Here is a 24,109-nt window from a genome sequence, read left to right on the forward strand (position 1 = left end):
AATCTGCATGATGTGGTCGTGTTGGGGTTGCCATGGCTACAAACCCATAATCCAGTATTAGATTGGAACTCTATGTCGGTAACCAGCTGGGGTTGTCAGGGAGTACATGGTGATGTTCCATTTTTGTCTATTTCGTCATCCACCCCTTCTGAGGTCCCAGAGTTCTTGTCTGATTATCAGGATGTATTTGAAGAGCCCAAGTCTGATGCCCTACCTCCGCATAGGAATTGTGATTGTGCTATCAATTTGATTCCTGGTAGTAAATTCCCTAAGGGTCGTTTATTTAATTTGTCCGTGCCTGAACACACCGCTATGCGCAGTTATGTGAAAGAATCCCTGGAGAAGGGACATATTCGCCCATCGTCATCACCATTGGGAGCAGGGTTCTTTTTTGTAGCCAAAAAGGATGGTTCGCTAAGACCGTGTATTGATTACCGCCTTCTTAATAAGATCACTGTTAAGTTTCAGTATCCCTTGCCATTGATATCTGACTTGTTTGCTCGGATTAAGGGGGCTAGTTGGTTTACTAAGATTGATCTTCGTGGTGCGTATAATCTGGTGAGAATCAGGCAGGGAGATGAATGGAAAACGGCATTTAATACGCCCGAGGGTCATTTTGAGTATCTGGTGATGCCGTTCGGACTTGCCAATGCTCCATCTGTTTTTCAGTCTTTTATGCATGACATTTTCCGTGAGTATCTGGATAAATTCCTGATTGTTTACTTGGATGACATTTTGATCTTCTCTGATGATTGGGAGTCTCATGTGAAGCAAGTCAGAATGGTTTTCCAGGTACTGCGTGCTAATTCCTTGTTCGTGAAGGGATCAAAGTGTCTCTTCGGTGTGCAGAAAGTTTCATTTTTGGGGTTCATCTTTTCCCCTTCTACTATCGAGATGGATCCGGTTAAGGTCCAGGCCATCCAGGATTGGACTCAGCCTACATCTCTGAAAAGTCTGCAGAAATTCCTGGGCTTTGCTAATTTTTATCGTCGCTTCATCTGTAATTTTTCTAGCATTGCCAGACCATTGACCGATTTGACCAAGAAGGGTGCTGATTTGGTTAATTGGTCTTCTGCTGCCGTGGAAGCTTTTCAGGAGTTGAAGCGTCGTTTTTGCTGTGCCCCTGTGTTGTGTCAACCAGATGTTTCTCTTCCGTTCCAGGTCAAGGTTGATGCTTCTGAGATTGGAGCAGGGGCGGTTTTGTCACAGAGAGGTTCTGGTTGCTCAGTGTTGAAACCATGTGCTTTCTTTTCCAGGAAATTTTCTGCTGCTGAGCGTAATTATGATGTGGGCAACCGAGAGTTGCTGGCCATGAAGTGGGCATTCGAGGAGTGGCGTCATTGGCTTGAGGGAGCTAAGCATCGCGTGGTGGTATTGACTGATCATAAGAATCTTACTTATCTCGAGTCTGCCAAGCGCTTGAATCCTAGACAGGCCCGTTCGTGGTTCGTTTGCATGGCATTCCTGAGAATATTGTTTCTGACAGAGGTTCCCAGTTTGTCTCGAGGTTCTGGCGAGCCTTTTGTGGTAGGATGGGCATTGACCTATCTTTTTCCTCGGCCTTCCATCCTCAGACTAATGGCCAGACCGAACGAACCAATCAGACCTTGGAAACATATCTGAGATGTTTTGTTTCTGCTGACCAGGATGATTGGGTGTCATTTTTGCCGTTGGCTGAGTTCGCCCTTAATAATCGGGCCAGCTCGGCTACCTTGGTCTCTCCATTTTTCTGCAATTCTGGGTTCCATCCTCGTTTCTCTTCAGGACAGGTTGAGTCTTCGGACTGTCCTGGTGTGGATTCTGTGGTGGATAGGTTGCAGCTGATCTGGACTCAGGTAGTGGACAATTTGACCTTGTCCCAGGAGAAGGCTCAGCTTTTCGCTAATCGTAGACGCCGTGTGGGTCCCCGACTTCGTGTTGGGGATCTGGTTTGGTTATCTTCTCGTCATATTCCTATGAAGGTTTCCTCTCCTAAATTTAAACCTCGTTTTATTGGTCCGTATAGGATTTCTGAGATTCTCAATCCGGTGTCTTTTCGTCTGACCCTCCCAGACTCCTTTTCCATACATAATGTATTCCATAGGTCGTTGTTGAGAAGATACGTGGCACCTATGGTTCCATCTGTGGAGCCTCCTGCCCCTGTTTTGGTGGAGGGGGAATTGGAGTATATTGTGGAGAAAATTTTGGATTCTCGTGTCTCTAGACGGAAACTCCAGTATCTGGTCAAATGGAAGGGTTATGCTCAGGAGGATAATTCCTGGGTTTTTGCCTCTGATGTCCATGCCCCAGATCTTGTTCGTGCCTTTCATGTGGCTCATCCTGGTCGGCCTGGGGGTTCTGGTGAGGGTTCAGTGACCCCTCCTCAAGGGGGGGGTACTGTTGTGAATTCTGTGGCTGAATTCACTCCTGTGGTCACAAGTGGTACTGCAGCCTCTGGGCTTCCTCCCTCAGGTGTTTTGGTGAGCTCGTTGGCTGCCTTGCTATTTAACTCCACCTGAGTCTGTCTTCCTTGCTCCTTGTCTATGTTCCAGTGTTGGATCTGAGCTACTGCATCTTTCCTGTGGCCTGCTGCTCTGCTAGATAAGTGTTACTTTGTTTTTGTTTCCGTTTTTTCTGTCCAGCTGTGCTATTCTCTTTTGCTGGAAGCTCTGAGACGCAAAGGGTGCACCGCCGTGCCGTTAGTTCGGCACGGTGGGTCTTTTTGCCCCCCTTTGCGTGGTTCTGCTTTAGGGTTTTTTGTAGACTGCATAGTTCTCTTTGCTATCCTCGCTCTGTCTAGAATATCGGGCCTCACTTTGCTGAATCTATTTCATTCCTACGTTTTGTCTTTTCATCTTGCTAACAGTCATTATATGTGGGGGGCTGCCTATTCCTTTGGGGTATTTCTCTGAGGCAAGTCAGGCTTGTATTTCTATCTTCAGGCTAGTCAGCTCCTCAGGCAGTGCCGAGTTGCATAGGTAGTGTTAGGCGCAATCCACTGCTGCTTTTAGTTGTGTGAGGATAGGTTCAGGTATTGCAGTCTGCAGAGATTCCACGTCTCAGAGCTTGTTCTATTGTTTTTGGGTTATTGCCATATCACTGTATGTGCGCTGATTACTGCACACTGTGTTGCCTGATAGCACAGCATAACACCGCTGGCTCAGATAAACCCGGAGAGTCGGGCACAAAACTCCTAGACAGAGCATCCGCCTTCACATTTTTAGAGCCCGGAAGGTACGAAATCACAAAGTCGAAGCGGGCAAAAAATAACGACCAACGGGCCTGTCTAGGATTCAAGCGCTTGGCAGACTCGAGATAAGTCAAGTTCTTATGATCAGTCAATACCACCACGCGATGCTTAGCTCCTTCAAGCCAATGACGCCACTCCTCGAATGCCCACTTCATGGCCAGCAACTCTCGATTGCCCACATCATAATTACGCTCAGCGGGCGAAAACTTCCTGGAAAAGAAAGCACATGGTTTCATCACTGAGCAATCAGAACCTCTCTGTGACAAAACCGCCCCTGCTCCAATCTCAGAAGCATCAACCTCGACCTGGAACGGAAGAGAAACATCTGGCTGACACAACACAGGGGCAGAACAAAAACGACGCTTCAACTCCTGAAAAGCTTCCACAGCAGCAGAAGACCAAGTAACCAAATCAGCACCCTTCTTGGTCAAATCGGTCAATGGTTTGGCAATGCTAGAAAAATTACAGATGAAGCGACGATAAAAATTAGCAAAGCCCAGGAACTTTTGCAGACTTTTCAGAGATGTCGGCTGAATCCAATCCTGGATGGCTTGGACCTTAACTGGATCCATCTCGATAGTAGAAGGGGTAAAGATGAACCCCAAAAATGAAACTTTCTGCACACCGAAGAGACACTTTGATCCCTTCACAAACAAAGAGTTAGCACGCAGGACCTGAAAAACCATTCTGACCTGCTTCACATGAGACTCCCAATCATCTGAGAAGATCAAAATGTCATCCAAGTAAACAATCAGGAATTTATCCAGATACTCACGGAAGATGTCATGCATAAAAGACTGAAACACAGATGGAGCATTGGCAAGTCCGAACGGCATCACTAGATACTCAAAATGACCCTCGGGCGTATTGAATGCAGTTTTCCATTCATCTCCTTGCCTGATTCTCACCAGATTATACGCACCACGAAGATCTATCTTAGTGAACCAACTAGCCCCCTTAATCCGAGCAAACAAGTCAGATAACAATGGCAAGGGATACTGAAATTTAACAGTGATCTTATTAAGAAGGCGGTAATCAATACACGGTCTCAGCGAACCATCCTTCTTGGCTACAAAGAAGAACCCTGCTCCCAGTGGTGATGACGATGGGCGAATATGTCCCTTCTCCAGGGATTCCTTCACATAACTGCGCATAGCGGCGTGTTCGGGCACGGATAAATTAAATAATCGACCTTTAGGGAATTTACTACCAGGAATCAAATTGATAGCACAATCACAATCCCTATGCGGAGGTAGAGCATCGGACTTGGGCTCTTCAAATACATCCTGATAATCAGACAAGAACTCTGGGACCTCAGAAGGGGTGGATGACGAAATCGACAAAAATGGAACATCACCATGTACCCCCTGACAACCCCAGCTGGATACCGACATGGAATTCCAATCCAATACTGGATTATGGGTTTGTAGCCATGGCAACCCCAACACGACCACATCATGCAGATTATGCAACACCAGAAAGCGAATAACTTCCTGATGTGCAGGAGCCATGCACATGGTCAGCTGGGCCCAGTATTGAGGTTTATTCTTGGCCAAAGGTGTAGCATCAATTCCTCTCAATGGAATAGGACACCGCAAAGGCTCCAAGAAAAACCCACAACGTTTAGCATAATCCAAATCCATCAGATTCAGGGCAGCGCCCGAATCCACAAACGCCATGACAGAAAACGATGACAAAGAGCATATCAAGGTAATGGACAGAAGGAATTTGGACTGTACAGTACCAATGACGGCAGACCTAGCGGACCGCTTAGTGCGCTTAGGACAATCAGAAATAGCATGAGTGGAATCACCACAGTAGAAACACAGACCATTCAGACGTCTGTATTCCTGCCGTTCAACTCTAGTCATAGTCCTATCGCACTGCATAGGCTCAGGTTTAACCTCAGGCAGTACCGCCAAATGGTGCACAGATTTACGCTCGCGCAAGCGTCGACCGATCTGAATGGCCAAAGACAAAGACTCATTCAAACCAGCAGGCATAGGAAATCCCACCATGACATCCTTAAGAGCCTCAGAGAGACCCTTTCTGAACAAAGCTGCCAGCGCAGATTCATTCCACTGAGTGAGTACTGACCATTTCCTAAATTTCTGACAATATACTTCTACAGGTCCTTCTCAAAAAATTAGCATATAGTGTTAAATTTCATTATTTACCATAATGTAATGATTACAATTAAACTTTCATATATTATAGATTCATTATCCACCAACTGAAATTTGTCAGGTCTTTTATTGTTTTAATACTGATGATTTTGGCATACAACTCCTGATAACCCAAAAAACCTGTCTCAATAAATTAGCATATTTTACCCATCCAATCAAATAAAAGTGTTTTTTAATAACAAACAAAAAAACCATCAAATAATAATGTTCAGTTATGCACTCAATACTTGGTCGGGAATCCTTTGGCAGAAATGACTGCTTCAATGCGGCGTGGCATGGAGGCAATCAGCCTGTGACACTGCTGAGATGTTATGGAGGCCAAGGATGCTTCAATAGCGGCCTTAAGCTCATCCAGAGTGTTGGGTCTTGCGTCTCTCAACTTTCTCTTCACAATATCCCACAGATTCTCTATGGGGTTCAGGTCAGGAGAGTTGGCAGGCCAATTGAGCACAGTAATACCATGGTCAGTAAACCATTTACCAGTGGTTTTGGCACTGTGAGCAGGTGCCAGGTCGTGCTGAAAAATGAAATCTTCATCTCCATAAAGCATTTCAGCCGATGGAAGCATGAAGTGCTCCAAAATCTCCTGATAGCTAGCTGCATTGACCCTGCCCTTGATGAAACACAGTGGACCAACACCAGCAGCTGGCATGGCACCCCACACCATCACTGACTGTGGGTACTTGACACTGGACTTCAGGCATTTTGGCATTTCCTTCTCCCCAGTCTTCCTCCAGACTCTGGCACCTTGATTTCCGAATGACATGCAAAATTTGCTTTCATCAGAAAAAAGTACTTGGGACCACTTAGCAACAGTCCAGTGCTGCTTCTCTGTAGTCCAGGTCAGGCGCCTCTGCCGCTGTTTATGGTTCAAAAGTGGCTTTACCTGGGGAATGCGGCACCTGTTGCCCATTTCCTGCACACGCCTGTGCACGGTGGCTCTGGATGTTTCCACTTCTCCACAATCTTCCTCAGGGTCCGGTCTCCTCTTCTCGTTGTACAGCGTTTTCTGCCACATTGTTTCCTTCCAACAGACTTACCATTGAGGTGCCTTGATACAGCACTCTGGGAACAGCCTATTTGTTGAGAAATTTCTTTCTGGGTCTTACCCTCTTGCTTGAGGGTGTCAATGATGGCCTTCTTGACATCTGTCAGGTCGCTAGTCTTACCCATGATGGGGGTTTTGAGTAATGAACCAGGCAGGGAGTTTATAAAAGCCTCAGGTATCTTTTGCATGTGTTTAGAGTTAATTAGTTGATTCAGAAGATTAGGGTAATAGGTCGTTTAGAGAACCTTTTCTTGATATGCTAATTTATTGAGACAGGTTTTTTGGGTTATCAGGAGTTGTATGCCAAAATCATCAGTATTAAAACAATAAAAGACCTGACAAATTTCAGTTGGTGGATAATGAATCTATAATATATGAAAGTTTAATTGTAATCATTACATTATGGTAAATAATGAAATTTAACACTATATGCTAATTTTTTGAGAAGGACCTGTATATCATCCTGACCCTGGCACAAAGCCAGCAAATTTTTCTCAGCCTGATCCACTGAATTAGGCTCATCGTACAGCAATCCGAGCGCCAGGAAAAACGCATCGACACTACTCAATGCAGGGTCTCCTGGCGCAAGAGAAAATGCCCAGTCTTGAGGGTCGCCGCGCAAAAAAGAAATAATAATCAAAACCTGTTGAATAGGATTACCAGAAGAATGAGGTTTCAAGGCCAGAAATAGCTTACAATTATTTTTGAAACTTAGAAACTTAGTTCTATCTCCAAAAAACAAATCAGGAATAGGAATTCTTGGTTCTAACATAGATTTCTGATCAATAGTATCTTGAATTTTTTGTACATTTATAACGAGATTATCCATTGAAGAGCACAGACCCTGAATATCCATGTCCACACCTGTGTCCAGAATCACCCAAATGTCTAGGGGAAAAAAAAAAAAAAGTGAACACAGAGCAGAAAAAAAAAAAAAAAAAAATGATGTCAGAACTTTTTCTTTCCCTCTATTGAGAATCATTAGTTTGGCTCCTTGTACTGTTATGTTTGCTAATGACAGGTGTTATGAAGGCAATCCAGAAACACAGTGTGCTTAGCGATCAGAGCGCACACAGTGATCTGACAAATACCCAAAAATACAAGAACGAGCTCTGAGACGTGGAAACTCTGTAGACTGCACACCTGATCCTATCCTAAACACAACTAAAAGCGGCTGTGGATTGCGCCTAACAACTACCTAGGCAACTCGGCACAGCCTAAGAAACTAGCTAGCCTGAAGATAGAAAAATAGGCCTGACTTGCCCCAGAGAAATTCCCCAAAGGAAAAGGCAGCCCCCCACATATAATGACTGTGAGTAAGATGAAAAGACAAAACGTAGGGATGAAATAGATTCAGCAAAGTGGGGCCCGATATTCTAGGACAGAGCGAGGACAGTAAAGCGAACTTTGCAGTCTACAAAAAACCCTAAAGCAAAACCACGCAAAGGGGGCAAAAAAAACCCACCGTGCCGAACTAACGGCACGGCGGTACACCCTTTGCGTCTCAGAGCTTCCAGCAAAACAAAAGACAAGCTGGACAGAAAAAAAGCAACAAAAAAGCAAAAAGCACTTAGCTATACAGAGCAGCAGGTCACAGGAACAATCAGGAGAAGCTCAGATCCAACACTGAAACATTGACAAGGAGCAAGGATAGCAGCATCAGGCGGAGTTAAGTAATGAAGCAGTTAACGAGCTCACCAGAACACCTGAGGGAGGAAGCTCAGAAGCTGCAGTACCACTTGTGACCACAGGAGTGAATTCAGCCACAGAATTCACAACAAGACCCTGCACAAAATGGCTCCTAAGGGCAGGGTCATTCCACTGTGTATCCGTGGACCACCTCCTGAACCCTGAATAATACTCCTCAGCCGGCCGGCCCCCCTGCTTGATCATACGGAGTCGGGATTCCGCCAGAGTGACGCCATCAGGATCACCATACACCAGCGCAACAGCTGTAAAAAACTCGTCCACCGACCGTAGAGATGGAGAACCAGTCAGGAGGGAGAAGGCCCAGGATTGGGGATCACCCATAAGAAGGGAAACGATGATTCCCACCCATTGTTCCTCACTCCCTGATGAACGAGGACAGAGCCTGAAGTATAGCTTACAGGCCTCCTTAAAAACCAAAACTTTATCTCTCAATCCAGAGAACCTGTCAGGGAGAGATATTTTGGGTTCTGGTTCAGCCTGTACCTGAGCCAAGGCCCAGAACCCCATCAACTGCTGCAGTTGTTGCTCCACCTCACCGAGCAGTACCTTAAACTCTGTAAAAAGACACACTGGCGCTAAACTATGGCCCGAAAACCCAGCCGCAGGCAACTTGGCACGTAGTGTGCACCCCCTGCCAAACAATAATAAAGTATGTATCAGAATATAGATGCCGCGCTGACAGGAGGAACTGTGACTATGAGTGAGCCTCAGTCACCTACCTCACTGTTGTAAACTGGCGTGTCCACACGGGACACTTAGCTACTGCAAAACCATCCTCTGTAGTCTTCAAAGGTCTGTGGTCTTTAAGGGGTGGCAGTGCTTGCAGTGCACAAATGTACCAGGGAGCATCCTCCCGTAGTAATGAAGTCCCCAATACGCTCGCCGCTATGATTCCTGGCAGGCCGCCTCAGCCGATAGCGCCGCTGAGTAGTAGCGTGGTGAGTGAGGGGCCTGGCTATTAGGTGACGTCACCAGTCCGTATGACGGACACTCACAGGGGCCAATCCCGACGCGTTTCGAGGGAACCGACCCTCTTATATTCTGATAAGTACCTTAAACTCGTCGGTGAGGGTCTGAAGCAGTTGGGCAAAGGCCTGCATTTAAGCCATGGCTCACCAGAAGAAATGGGACGGTTGGTTATAATGTCACAAAGTGACTGTTCAAGTGTGACATGACCCAACGGGTGGTCGGTCACAAAGCGGCGAGACTCACAAGGGGACACAGGGGACACTTTAACAACGGTGGGCCCTGCGATAGGGAACAGGGAAATGAAACAACATATGTTAGAGCGGGCACCATCCAATATAAAGGTATGGGATCACCTATTGCATACTCACATAAGATACACCAAACAAAGAAAAGGTATGCAAGAAAAAATGGGATCACCAACACAGTAAGATACCAAGTAACAATTTATTTATTGAAAACACACAAAGCACATTTAAAAACATTTAAAAGGCCTCCACCACATGAGTAGAGGTGGCGGGTCCACACTACAATTTAACAAAAACAATATATTGCACAGAAAGTACACTGTTGGGCCCTATACACTATCAATAGTCCTTGACCACAGTAACAACTCATGTTAGGTCAAATAAACATACATAGTAATTCAAATGGATACAAATGCCACACAGTATATCAGCACACACAAAAAAATATATAGTACGAGATCTAGTTAAACAGCAAAATGGGCTTCACAGGCTATAGTACACAGAAATTGTCTAAAGAAGGTGCTAGAGAATATGAAAAAATACTGCAACCTAGAGCCGCATACATCAGCTTGACTCAACCTTGTAAAGTAAGCTCCGGCTATAAGCAACGCAAGGTATCCTGGTCCAGGACACTGATGTGGCCATAGGGATACATTATGCCCAGCACAATAGAGAGCTAGCAGGTCATTTATTTGGTGAGATACCTTGCGTTGCTTTGCGTTGTTGTGGTCAAGGACTATTGATAGTGTATAGGGCCCATCAGTATAATTTCTGTGCAATATATTGTTTTTGTTAAATTGTGGTGTGGACCCGCCACCTCTACTCATGTGGTGGAGGCCTTTTAAATGTTTTTAAATGTGCTTTGTGTGTTTTCAATAAATAAATTGTTACTTGGTATCTTACTGTGTTGGTGATCCCATTTTTTCTTGCATACCTTTTCTTTGTTTAGGGAACAGGGAAATGGACACCTCCTGCACTCTCCTAAGGATGTGCCCTGATCTCCCTGACATCCATATACATGTTTTTTCAACCTGTCGCCGAGCAGGATGCCTAAGCCCTCGCTTGCTCTGCACCTTTCCCTAAGCATGGAATTGGGAGATGAGAGCACTGGTCCCACCACTGCACTAATACAACACAGGGGAAGATAAAAACAACAAAGGGACAAAGAAAAAATAACACCACACTTACGGTAGCTTTCTTTGCTGCAATGCACCACAAAGCAGAGTAAGGCACCAGATAAGAGTTCAGCTGAAGAACCACAGTACTCAGCCAGCTCTTTCTCCACCCAGGTTGGTCTTCAAAAGGACCCCCGATGACCAGAAATTAAAAAAGGTTTTAATCAAAGGAAAACCAAATCTGCCACAGATCCAAACATGGATCGTGACATGATATCACTCCTCAGAGGGAGGCAATGTCACCGTGGCAACCGGACTCTGGAGTGCCATAAGTGTGAGGTGGCTGGCGGTGATAGCGGTCTCATCACTGATGTGACTGCTATTCAAATAATCTGAATCATTGTAGGACAGTATGGATTATCTTCACATCGGACAGGTGAGGGATATGGTTGTTTATTATTTTTCTTTTACAGGTATCTGTGGATTAGGCCGAAGAGGAGTATTTTTGTTGTTTATTACTTTCTGTTTTTTTTTTTTTACAGGGGACAAGGGTTTCAATGGAATAGGAGTAAGGTGAGTATAACTGCTTTATTATTTTTATTTCAAATAAAGGAGTCTGTGTCTTTCTTTCAAATAAAGGATTTTATTGTGGCTGTGTCTTTTTTACAATGTAACTATGGGGTTAGTAGTGGGGGTGTCTTATAGACTCCTTTCCATTACTAACCTGTAGGCTTGATGTCAGTGGCAATAAAACAGCTGACATCAACCCCACAACTATTACCCAATTTGCCACCACAAAACTGCAAATGGGAAGAGCAGGGCAAAGCACCATAATTGGTGCATCTAATAGATGCAACTTTTCTGGGTAGCTGCGGGCTGCTATTTTTAGACTGAGGGGGCCAATATCCATTGTCCCTTACCAGCCTGAGAATACCAGCCCCAGGTGTCTGCTTTAGTTTGGCTTGTTGTGAAAAATTGGATGAGACCCTACCTTGTTTTTAAATTATTCATTTACATAATTTAAAAAAACAGCATTGGGACTCCTGTATTCTTGATAACCAGCCATGATAAAGCTGACAGCTGACGGTTGTAGCCAACAGCTGTCAGTTTTGCCTGAGCTGTTTAGCTAAATTAGAAGAGACCCTACCTCAATTTTTAAAATTTATTTATAGCACAGGTGCCAGCTGATGAATACTCCCATCAGCGGTGCCTGCTCTCGCTGTTTTGAGCAACAGCAGGCATAGGCTGATGGAAGTAGCACTCTCTGATTAGCCGATGCCTGTGACCGGATATAAACTTTTTACCTCCGGTCACAGCTGCTGGCTCACACTGTCAACTGACAGCATGGGAACTGTGGCTCTCTGACTGGCAGTAATAATCTTAACGCCGATCAGGTCTGCCAGGGTGTCTCGCGCTGTCAAGCAGATGACAGCATTGGAAATACCCGATGTTTGGGGTGCCAATTCTGAACAGTAACATGGACTTCCTGGAGAAAGTCATATTCTGGGTCCATCACAAACACTAGGTGTTCGGTAAGGACCCCAAACTTTCTGTTCAGGTTCACCCACCACTACTGAGTGTAAAATAGGAGGGCTTCTTAAAGAAAAACTAACAGGTCTGTGAGAGCCAGAATTCTTACTTAGTGCATGCAATAAAATGCAATTTAATTTTTTAACATCATACAATGTGATTTTATGGCACAGAAACAGTGCTCACCTTAGTGCCCCATTTAGTAATAATGTCCACCAATGTACCCCTTAATAGCAATAATGCCCCTTTGTGTCAACTAGATGGAATAAAATGACCATTAACAGCTTGTAACTACAGATGAGCCACCCAAACTTTAATGTTCGGGGTTCGTACCGAATACTTAGTTTCCGGTGCTGAAAGTCGAACAAGGACTTCTCCTGGAAGTCCGTTCAAGTTTGGAGTTCTGGGGAAAGTCCAGGAGGAGATAGCAAAAGAGAGAGAGTTAATTTTCCAGCTCCAAAGTTCGGGTCTCCATAGATTTCAATGGGGTTCGGGTTCAAGTTTGGGTAAAGTTCTGGTACCCAAACTGAACTTTGGACTAAAGTATGGTCGGGTACCAGAACACGAATTTCCACGGGTCCACTCATCTCTACTTGTGACCATTACCTCTGAGTTCCAATCAGTCAGAAACTGCGGTTGTGGTAATGACAGTGCGGGAAGAGCTGAAGGTGGCAGATAGTAAGTATAATACTAGGGTCAGGGAACTTATACTATTAGCACTACTCTAGCGATGAAATAAAAACCAAAACTTTGCAGTCGTGTTTTAATGCACTTTGTGAGGACCCTATAAAGTAATAGTGCCCTCTTTTTGCCCCGTAGGAAGTAATAATGTTTCCTTTGTGTTCCTGTGATAGTTATAATATATAAAATACTCATCACTCCTATAATTTAATAAGGCTCTGCACCTCCTCATAACAATTATTAATGCCCTTAAAAAGTAAGTAATGCCCTTATGCAAGATGGCTCAAGATGACTGCACCCTTTGCCCTCTTGGTAACTACACTACTGTCACTGACACTTCTATGTATATGATATGAACTGTGGCCTTATTAAATGCTCACTGTGAGAGGCATCATTACAATAATGTTCATAGAAAGAAACTTCTGGGAGACTTTTTACTATTGAAAGACAGTAAAATACATCAGTCACTCTTTGTTGACAACAACACACAAAAGAATACTAATAGATGAATTAAAGAAATGCATTGAAACTCTTTCAGTGATATTTAAGATATCATAATATGCATGAAAATAGGTATGACATAGAATGCAGAGAAAGCTCAGACTAAGGCCGCATTCACACTCACTAGGCTTGCATCACAATAGCCCACCCGACTTGTGGGTCTCCTGATCTGAGTCAACTGCCTCATATATCATGTTGACGAAGTTAGCTCAGATGAGGCATGTTCAGTGTTTCACAGAAGTGTGAATTTGGCTTTAATAAAATGTTGTCCACTTCTCTGAATGAAGTGTAGAGCTACCAATTTTGTGTTAAATTTTAAAGCCAATTTTTTTGCCCAGAAATACCCTAGCAAGAACTGAATTTTACAGAATCGTGATAGGAACATAATGCATTATTATATTGATATTAATCTAGCCTGATCTGGTCGAGAAGGTACAGTTATGTCTAGAAATATTTGGACATTGACACAAGTTTTGGCATTTCAGCTGTGTACTAAAACATATTCAACATACAGTTATATAATCAATATGGGCTTAAAGGGAACCTGTCACCTGAATTTGGCGGGACTGGTTTTGGGTCATATGGGCGGAGTTTTCTGGTGTTTGATTCACCCTTTCCTTACCCACTGGCTGCATGCTGGCTGCAATATTGGATTGAAGTTCATTCTCTGTCCTCCGTAGTACACGCCTGCACAAGGCAAGATTGTTTTGCGCAGGCGTGTACTATGGAGGACAGAGAATGAACTTCAATCCAATATTGCACCCAGCATGCAGCCAGCGGGTAAGGAAAGGGTGAATCAAACACCAGAAAACTCCGCCCATATGACCCAAAACCAGTCCCGCCAAATTCAGGTGACAGAGTCCCTTTAAAGTGCAGACCATCTTCTTTAATTTGAGGATATTCACATGCTAACTGTAGTAAGGGTTTAGGAAGCTCTTTAATGTGTAGCTGCCCCACATTCAAGGAACCAAACATAATTAGACAATTATCTCAATGCTCTTTAATGGGCTGCTTAGGCTATTTCCTTGTTAACGCATCATTAATTAAGCAGGTAGAAGGTCTGTAGCTGAATACGGGTGTGGCTGTTGCCTTTGGGAGCTGTTGCTGTGAAGTCAAAGGAGATCTCAATGTAAGAGAAACAGACTATCATTAGGCTGAAAAAAAAAGAGATAGTAGAAATGTTAGGAGTGGCCAAATCAACAGTTCGGTACATTCTGCAAAAAAAAGATTACGCTGGTGAGTTTGGGAACTCAAAAAAGGCCTGGATGGACATGGAAGACAACAGTGGTGGATGATCACAGGATCCTTTCTATGATGAAGAAAAACTGCTTCAGAACATCGACCCAAGTGAAGAATAGGCGTTTCAGTATCTAAGACCTGAAAGTCTACACTTCAATTGCATCTCGAAAGTTTCATTTTAAATCCAAAATAGTGGCATGCAGAAGCCAAATCACAAAGATTCGGTCACTGTCAAATATTTCTGGACCTAACTGTATATAACTTGCTCCTGGTGGATCCCAGTTACTTATAATGATACACCCAGATTACCCTATGGTGCCTGCCATTTTTACTGGAAAAATAGCTCTGTATGCGGTACTAAGGTCTGACACAATCTGTCAAGAAGACTGCTAATGGAACCTGTTGTGAATTCTGTGGCAGAGCTCCCTCCTGTGGTCACAAGTGGTACTTCGGCTGATTCTCTCTGTGAGCTTCCGTTGGTGGATGAGAGTGGTACTGCGGCTTCTGAGTTTCCTTCCTCAGGTGATATGGTGAAGTCGTTAGGTGCTGCTCTATTTAACTCCCCCTAGTGCTTTGATCCTGGCCTCCAGTCAATGTTCTAGTATTGGACCTGTTTCCTCCTGGATCGTTCCTGTGGCCTGCTGCTCTGCATAGCTAAGTTCCGCTTTTGCTATTTTGTTTGCTGTTTTTTCTGTCCAGCTTGCTTATTTGTTTTTTTTCTTGCTTGCTGGAAGCTCTGGGACGCAGAGGGTGTACCTCCGTGCCGTTAGTTCGGTACGGAGGGTCTTTTTGCCCCCTTTGCGTGGTTTTTGTAGGGTTTTGTGTTGACCGCAAAGTTACCTTTCCTATCCTCGCTCTGTTCAGAAAGTCGGGCCTCACTTTGCTAAATCTATTTCATCTCTACGTTTGTCTTTTCATCTTAACTCACAGTCATTATATGTGGGGGCTGCCTTTTCCTTTGGGGTATTTCTCTGAGGCAAGGTAGGCTTATTTTCTTTCTTCAGGCTAGCTAGTTTCTCAGGCTGTGCCGAGTTGCATAGGGAGCGCTAGGCGCAATCCACGGCTGCCTCTAGTGTGGTTGGAGAGGATTAGGGATTGCGGTCAGCAGAGTTCCCATGTCTCAGAGCTCGTTCTATGTTTTTGGGTTATTGTCAGGTCACTGTATGTGCTCTGACTTCTATGTCCATTGTGGTACTGAATTACCTTATCATAACAGTACTGGAGGCCCAAAGTACTAATGATTCTCAATAGAGGGAAAAAAGAAGTTCTGAGACCATTTTTTTTTCTTTGCACTGTGTTTTGCCTTTTTTTTTCCCCTAGACATTTGGGTGGTTCAGGACACAGGTGTAGCGATGGACATTAAAGGTCTGTCTTCATGTGTGGATCAGCTCACGGCAAGTGTTATGAAAGGTAATTCAGTACCACAATGGACATAGAGGTCAGCGCACATACAGTGACCTGGCAATAACCCAAAAAACAAGAACGAGCTCTGAGACGTGGGAACTCTGTTGACAGCAATCCCTAATCCTCTCCAACCACACTAAAGGCAGCCGTGGATTGCGCCTAACGCTCCCTATGCAACTCGGCACGGCCTGAGAAACTAGCTAGCCTGAAGATAGAAAACAAGCCTACCCTGCCTCAGAGAAACACCCCAAAGGAAAAGGCAGCCCCCACACATAATGACTGTGAGTTAAGATGAAAAGACAAACGTAGAGATGAAATAGATTTAGCAAAGTGAGGCCCAACTTCCTGAACAGAGCGAGGATAGGAAAGGTAACTTTGCGGTCAACACAAAACCCTACAAAAACCACGCAAAGGGGGCAAAAAGACCCTCCGTACCGAACTAACGGCACGGAGGTACACCCTCTGCGTCCCAGAGCTTCTAGCAAGCAGAAAAAAAACAAATTGACAAGCTGGACAGAAAAAAACAGCAAACAAATAGCAAAGAGGAACTTAGCTATGCAGAGCAGCAGGCCACAGGAACGATCCAGGAGGAAACAGGTCCAATACTAGAACATTGACTGGAGGCCAGGATCAAAGCACTAGGTGGAGTTAAATAGAGCAGCACCTAACGACCTCACCACATCACCTGAGGAAGGAAACTCAGAAGCCGAAGTACCACTTTCCTCCACCAACGGAAGCTCACTGAGAGAACCAGCCGAAGTACCACTTGTGACCACAGGAGGGAGCTCTGCCACAGAATTCACAACAGGCAAGAGTACAAAATATTCAAGACTTTGTGGTTCAGAATTCTATGTTAGAACCAAGAATTCCTATTCCTGATTTGTTTTTTGGAGATAGAACTAAATTTCTGAGTTTCAAAAATAATTGTAAACTATTTCTGGCTTTGAAACTTCGCTCCTCTGGTGACCCAGTTCAACAAGTTAGGATCATTATTTCTTTTTTACGTGGCGACCCTCAGGACTGGGCATTTTCTCTTGCGTCAGGAGATCCTGCATTAAGCAATATCGATGCGTTTTTCCTGGCGCTCGCATTGCTGTACGATGAACCTAATTCAGTGGATCAGGCAGAGAAAAATTTGCTGGCTCTGTGTCAGGGTCAGGATGAGATAGAGGTATATTGTCAGAAATTTAGAAAGTGGTCCGTACTCACTCAATGGAATGAAGGTGCGCTTGCAGCTATTTTCAGAAAGGGTCTCTCTGAAGTCCTTAAGGATGTCATGGTGGGATTTCCTATGCCTGCTGGTCTGAATGAGTCTATGTCTGTGGCCATTCAGATCGGTCGACGCTTGCGTGAGCGTAAATCTGTGCACCATTTGGCGGTATTATCTGAGCATAAACATGAGCCTTTGCAGTGCGATAGGACTTTGACCAGAGTTGAACGGCAAGAACACAGACGTCTGAATGGGCTGTGTTTCTACTGTGGTGATTCCACTCATGCTATCTCTGATTGTCCTAAGCGCACTAAGCGGTTCGCTAGGTCTGCCACCATTGGTACGGTACAGTCAAAATTTCTTTTGTCCGTTACCTTGATCTGCTCTTTGTCATCTTATTCTGTCATGGCATTTGTGGATTCAGGCGCTGCCCTGAATTTGATGGACTTGGAGTATGCTAGGCGTTGTGGGTTTTTCTTGGAGCCCTTGCAGTGTCCTATTCCATTGAGAGGAATTGATGCTACGCCTTTGGCCAAGAATAAGCCTCAGTACTGGACCCAGCTGACCATGTGCATGGCTCCTGCACATCAGGAGGTTATTCGCTTTCTGGTGTTGCATAATTTGCATGATGTGGTCGTGTTGGGGTTGCCATGGCTACAAGTCCATAATCCAGTATTAGATTGGAAATCCATGTCTGTGTCCAGCTGGGGTTGTCAGGGGGTACATGGTGATGTCCCATTTCTGTCTATTTCGTCATCCACCCCTTCTGAGGTCCCAGAGTTCTTGTCTGATTACCGGGATGTATTTGATGAGCCCAAGTCCGATGCCCTGCCTCCGCATAGGGATTGTGATTGTGCTATCGATTTGATTCCTGGTAGTAAATTCCCAAAAGGTCGACTGTTTAATTTATCTGTGCCTGAGCACGCCGCTATGCGGAGTTATGTGAAGGAGTCCTTGGAGAAGGGGCATATTCGCCCGTCATCGTCGCCATTAGGAGCAGGGTTCTTTTTTGTGGCCAAGAAGGATGGTTCGCTGAGACCTTGTATAGATTACCGCCTTCTAAATAAGATCACGGTCAAATTTCAGTACCCCTTGCCATTGTTATCTGATTTGTTTGCTCGGATTAAGGGGGCAAATTGGTTCACCAAGATAGATCTTCGTGGTGCGTATAATCTTGTGCGTATTAAGCGAGGCGATGAATGGAAAACTGCATTTAATATGCCCAAGGGCCATTTTGAGTATCTAGTAATGCCATTCGGACTTGCCAATGCTCCATCAGTGTTTCAGTCCTTTATGCATGACATCTTCCGAGAGTACCTGGATAAATTCCTGATTGTGTACTTGGATGACATTTTGATCTTCTCGGATGATTGGGAGTCTCATGTGAAGCAGGTCAGAACGGTGTTTCAGGTCCTGCGTGCTAATTCTTTGTTTGTGAAGGGATCAAAGTGTCTCTTTGGTGTTCAGAAGGTTTCATTTTTGGGGTTCATCTTTTCCCCTTCTACTATCGAGATGGACCCTGTTAAGGTCCAAGCCATCCATGATTGGACTCAGCCGACATCTCTGAAAAGTCTGCAAAAGTTCCTGGGCTTTGCTAATTTTTATCGTCGCTTCATCTGCAATTTTTCTAGTATTGCTAAACCATTGACCGATTTGACCAAGAAGGGTGCTGATGTGGTCAATTGGTCTTCTGCTGCTGTGGAAGCTTTTCAAGAGTTGAAGCGTCGTTTTTCTTCTGCCCCTGTGTTGTGTCAACCAGATGTTTTGCTTCCATTCCAGGTCGAGGTTGATGCTTCTGAGATTGGAGCAGGAGCTGTTTTGTGGCAGAGAAGTTCTGATTGCTCGGTGATGAAACCATGCGCCTTCTTTTCCAGGAAGTTTTCGCCTGCTGAGCGAAATTATGATGTTGGCAATCGAGAGTTGCTGGCCATGAAGTGGGCATTCGAGGAGTGGCGTCATTGGCTTGAAGGAGCTAAGCATCGCGTGGTGGTCTTGACTTATCATAAGAACTTGACTTATCTCGAGTCTGCCAAGCGGTTGAATCCTAGACAGGCTCGTTGGTCGCTGTTTTTTGCCCGTTTTGACTTTGTGATTTCGTACCTTCCGGGCTCTAAAAATGTGAAGGCGGACGCTCTGTCTAGGAGTTTTGTGCCCGACTCTCCGGGTTTATCTGAGCCGGCGGGTATTCTCAAAGAGGGAGTAATTGTGTCTGCCATCTTCCCTGATTTGCGTCGGGTGCTGCAAAAATTTCAGGCTAATAAACCTGATCGTTGCCCAGCGGAGAAACTGTCCCTGATAGTTGGACGAATAAAGTTATCTCTGAGGTTCATTGTTCGGTGTTGGCTGGTCATCCTGGAATCTTTGGTACCAGAGAGTTAGTGGCTAGATCCTTTTGGTGGCCATCTCTGTCGCGGGATGTGCGTTCTTTTGTGCAGTCCTGTGGGATTTGTGCTCGGGCTAAGCCCTGCTGTTCTCGTGCCAGTGGGTTGCTTTTGCCCTTGCCGGTCCCGAAGAGGCCTTGGACACATATCTCTATGGATTTTATTTCAGATCTTCCTGTCTCTCAAAAGATGTCAGTCATTTGGGTGGTCTGTGATCGCTTCTCTAAGATGGTCCATTTGGTACCCTTGTCTAAATTACCTTCCTCCTCTGATTTGGTGCCATTGTTCTTCCAGCATGTGGTTCGTTTACAAGGCATTCCAGAGAATATCGTTTCTGACAGAGGTTCCCAGTTTGTTTCGAGGTCTTGGCGAGCCTTTTGTGCTAGGATGGGCATTGACTTGTCTTTTTCCTCGGCTTTCCATCCTCAGACTAATGGCCAGACCGAACGAACCAATCAGACCTTGGAAACATATCTGAGATGCTTTGTTTCTGCTGATCAGGATGACTGGGTGTCCTTTTTGCCTTTGGCTGAGTTCGCCCTTAATAATCGGGCCAGCTCGGCTACCTTGGTTTCGCCGTTTTTCTGCAACTCTGGGTTCCATCCTCGTTTCTCTTCAGGGCAGGTTGAGTCTTCGGACTGTCCTGGTGTGGATACTGTGGTGGACAGGTTGCAGCAGATTTGGACTCATGTAGTGGACAATTTGACTTTGTCCCAGGAGAAGGCTCAACGTTTCGCTAATCGCAGACGCTGTGTGGGTCCCCGAATTCGTGTTGGGGATTTGATTTGGTTATCTTCTCGTCATATTCCTATGAAGGTTTCCTCTCCTAAGTTTAAACCTCGTTTCATTGGTCCGTATAGGATTTCTGAGGTTCTTAATCCTGTGTCTTTTCGTCTGACCCTTCCAGATTCTTTTTCCATACATAACGTATTCAATAGGTCATTGTTGCGGAGATACGTGGCACCTATGGTTCCATCTGTTGATCCTCCTGCCCCGGTTTTGGTGGAGGGGGAGTTGGAGTATATTGTGGAGAAGATTTTGGATTCTCGTGTTTCAAGACGGAAACTCCAGTATCTGGTTAAGTGGAAGGGTTATGCTCAGGAAGATAATTCCTGGGTCTTTGCCTCTGATGTCCATGCTCCCGATCTTGTTCGTGCCTTTCATATGGCTCATCCTGGTCGTCCTGGGGGCTCTGGTGAGGGTTCGGTGACCCCTCCTCAAGGGGGGGTACTGTTGTGAATTCTGTGGCAGAGCTCCCTCCTGTGGTCACAAGTGGTACTTCGGCTGATTCTCTCTGTGAGCTTCCGTTGGTGGAGGAGAGTGGTACTGCGGCTTCTGAGTTTCCTTCCTCAGGTGATGTGGTGAAGTCGTTAGGTGCTGCTCTATTTAACTCCACCTAGTGCTTTGATCCTGGCCTCCAGTCAATGTTCTAGTATTGGACCTGTTTCCTCCTGGATCGTTCCTGTGGCCTGCTGCTCTGCATAGCTAAGTTCCGCTTTTGCTATTTTGTTTGCTGTTTTTTCTGTCCAGCTTGCTTATTTGTTTTTTTCTTGCTTGCTGGAAGCTCTGGGACGCAGAGGGTGTATCTCCGTGCCGTTAGTTCGGTACGGAGGGTCTTTTTGCCCCCTTTGCGTGGTTTTTGTAGGGTTTTGTGTTGACCGCAAAGTTACCTTTCCTATCCTCGCTCTGTTCAGAAAGTCGGGCCTCACTTTGCTAAATCTATTTCATCTCTACGTTTGTCTTTTCATCTTAACTCACAGTCATTATATGTGGGGGCTGCCTTTTCCTTTGGGGTATTTCTCTGAGGCAAGGTAGGCTTATTTTCTTTCTTCAGGCTAGCTAGTTTCTCAGGCTGTGCCGAGTTGCATAGGGAGCGTTAGGCGCAATCTACGACTGCCTCTAGTGTGGTTGGAGAGGATTAGGGATTGCGGTCAGCAGAGTTCCCACGTCTCAGAGCTCGTTCTATGTTTTTGGGTTATTGTCAGGTCACTGTATGTGCTCTGACTTCTATGTCCATTGTGGTACTGAATTACCTTATCATAACAGGAACCTCTGTCACCAATGTGAACAGGGTCCCCAGTAAAAATAGATCCAAACCACAAATGGTAATAGGCAGTTCCCAAAATGTCATAGGAGATTATTTTAGCAGATTTTGTTGCTTCACTGGCAAAATTAGATTTATTTTTGTGTCCTAGGGAATATGATGACAGGCAGATGTCTTGCTACAAGTAGGTGTTGGTGATGGATCTGCCTGTCTATAGCCACAGTTCATTTCTTCTGACTCATAGGGCATATTGTAAATGCATCAGCCAATAAAGCTGTCTATTCAGTCAGCAGCGCAGGGTTTAACCTTGTTATATTCAGTATGAGACTTGAAATAAGATGGATGGTGGGCGAAAATCAGGTTGAGAGTTACACTGATATGTCCATAAGAGAGTGCGGTTCTAAAACTAGATTTACTAGACATGTAATGCTGACAAATCCTGGACACCTGCTGTGTGTTATGTTCTTCGTCTAGTGGACCAAGCCCAAAATGAGTGGGCAAAGGACTGTAGTGTGCCAGGAACCAGGGCAGCAGACAACAGTTGTTTAGCAGCAGGCAACAGAAGGCATAATTATGAAACAGTATTTTTTAATGACTTCCTTCCTGAAGAGAAACACAAATTAAAATTTTCATTAGGGATGCAATTAAACAAATAAGTGTCTCCATGTGAATCCAATGATTTTACAAAATAATTATGTAATGAAAACTTGGCAGGATTCCTAATCCATCATGAAATCTTTATTTTCCAGTTTAATCATCACTTACTTAATCTTTGTGAAAACAGTTGATACATATTAAGCCATTAGGATGAATAATAAGAAATATATATTGTTTTTTTCCACACAGGATAAGCTGTCTTGACCACGGCTGAACAATTCAAACACAAATCTGACAAAATGCTACGAAGAAACATGTGGGTGCTTTCACTGGCAATTGTTACATCAGCAACAGGTAAGTAGAATGAAATATTCCAAAAATATTCCAGTTTTCACACCAGTCATCTGTATTTCTTACGGTAAGTAGTCACTTCATTAGTATTGGAATATGCGCGCATCTTGGAGACACAGGCGTGCCCAGTGAGGTTTTGCTATAGGTAGGCTCTTCACAAAAAAAGCCACCTGTGTTTTTTCTAAAGCATCTTCTTTGGCTTCTTATTTTTGTCATTTTGGGCGTCTTTTTTATATTTGAAGTAGGTCACCTCTTTTAGATACTAAGCGGCTTTCGAAACTGGAAATGGTTAAAAGCATTTAAAAAACGACGGAACATATGTACAGTGGTTTCTACATCGCACCTCATATGTTCATTCTCTATTGATTAGTTCATGCTTTTCCAAGCACAACCTGCCTGAAACATATGATACAAGCCCATGCCCTTAGTGATTGTGGTTTATGTCTTTAAAAGGGAGAAGATACAGATTAGATATTAGAAAAAACTTTTTGACAGTGAGGGTGAGCAATAAGTGGAACAGGCTGCCATGAGAGGTGGTGAGTTCTCCATTAATTGAAGTCTTCAAACAGATGATGGACAGATATCTGTCTGAGATGGTTTAGTGAATCCTGCATTGAGCGGGGGGGGGGGGGGGTTGGACACGATGACCCTGGTGGTCCCTTCCAACTCTAACATTCAGTGATTCTATGATATTACTGATGACCTAAATAACATAGTGAGGGGTGGCACAGGAGACATAATGGACAAAGGCTCCTTTTCAGTTAAAAACTTGCAGGGGCTGTAAGGGCGTTTGCAAAGTGACTGGCATAGGGGTCTTGTGGATGTTATTTAAGCACTGTATTTATCATTAAGGCTTTGTAACCGGCATAAGGGTCTTTTGGTTGCCATAGGGGATATTGTATCTGTCATGCGAGTATGTGGTATAAAAGTGAGGGAGCCAGCAACATTGGCTTATTGTAAAGATACGTCACCAGTATGGTGTCAACATGGGGGACCGTTAAATGGAATCTGTAAGCAGGTTTTTTTCTTCCTCATCTGAAAGCAGCATGATGTAGGCAAAGAGAAGCTGAATCCAAAGACCTATGATTTTGTTTATTGGGTGCAGCCGTTCTGACACAATCAGAGTTTATAAATTTAAATTTTAAGTTTATCAATGTAGCAGAGCTTAGAAAGCCTCTCCCGCCCACATCAGGCTCTCTATGTACATGGTAACACAAACCCCCAAAAAGCAAACCCCAATAACTTACACATGACAACCAAATTGATTTGGAATAAAATGGCCGTGGCGTTTATTTTGAGTTACTCTTTAAATTTTATTTTACTCCATTACAAAAGAATAATCCATTTAAACGTAATAACTGAATTAAAGCATTCCAACATTACCAAATACACCCGGAAGACCGGGCTATTTTCCCACAAATAAACAACACGACAAATTTAGAGGAACCATATAATAAGGGAGGGATATTCAATCTTCTTCAGGTGACTGACAGGAAACCGTTGAAAACAGCTGTTTTTATAGCATAAATTCCTCCCGCACTTTTCTTAACCACCAATCAAAACACAGACAAAGTGCGGGAAACATTACCAGTTAAAACCAGAAATAATCTGCTCATGCAATCGCACAGCTTACCAAGAATATTAACCCTTGATAAACCTCTCATATAGC

The 24,109-nt window shown here is 44.4% G+C and overlaps 1 protein-coding gene across 1 annotated transcript in view; it reads left to right on the forward strand.

Moving 5' to 3' along the window:
* The window catches only part of ACVRL1 (activin A receptor like type 1), a 159,822-nt gene that overhangs the window by 30,547 nt on the left and 105,166 nt on the right, over positions 1 to 24,109 (forward strand). Inside the window, exon 2 of the mRNA XM_069758304.1 lies at positions 22,339 to 22,443. Within this exon, the coding sequence (XP_069614405.1) occupies positions 22,389 to 22,443 (55 nt within the window). The 5' untranslated portion in view covers positions 22,339 to 22,388. The remainder of the gene's footprint in view (positions 1 to 22,338; positions 22,444 to 24,109) is intronic.

This window comes from Ranitomeya imitator, chromosome 3 (genome assembly GCF_032444005.1).
Source record: "Ranitomeya imitator isolate aRanImi1 chromosome 3, aRanImi1.pri, whole genome shotgun sequence".
Classification (NCBI taxonomy): domain Eukaryota; kingdom Metazoa; phylum Chordata; class Amphibia; order Anura; family Dendrobatidae; genus Ranitomeya; species Ranitomeya imitator.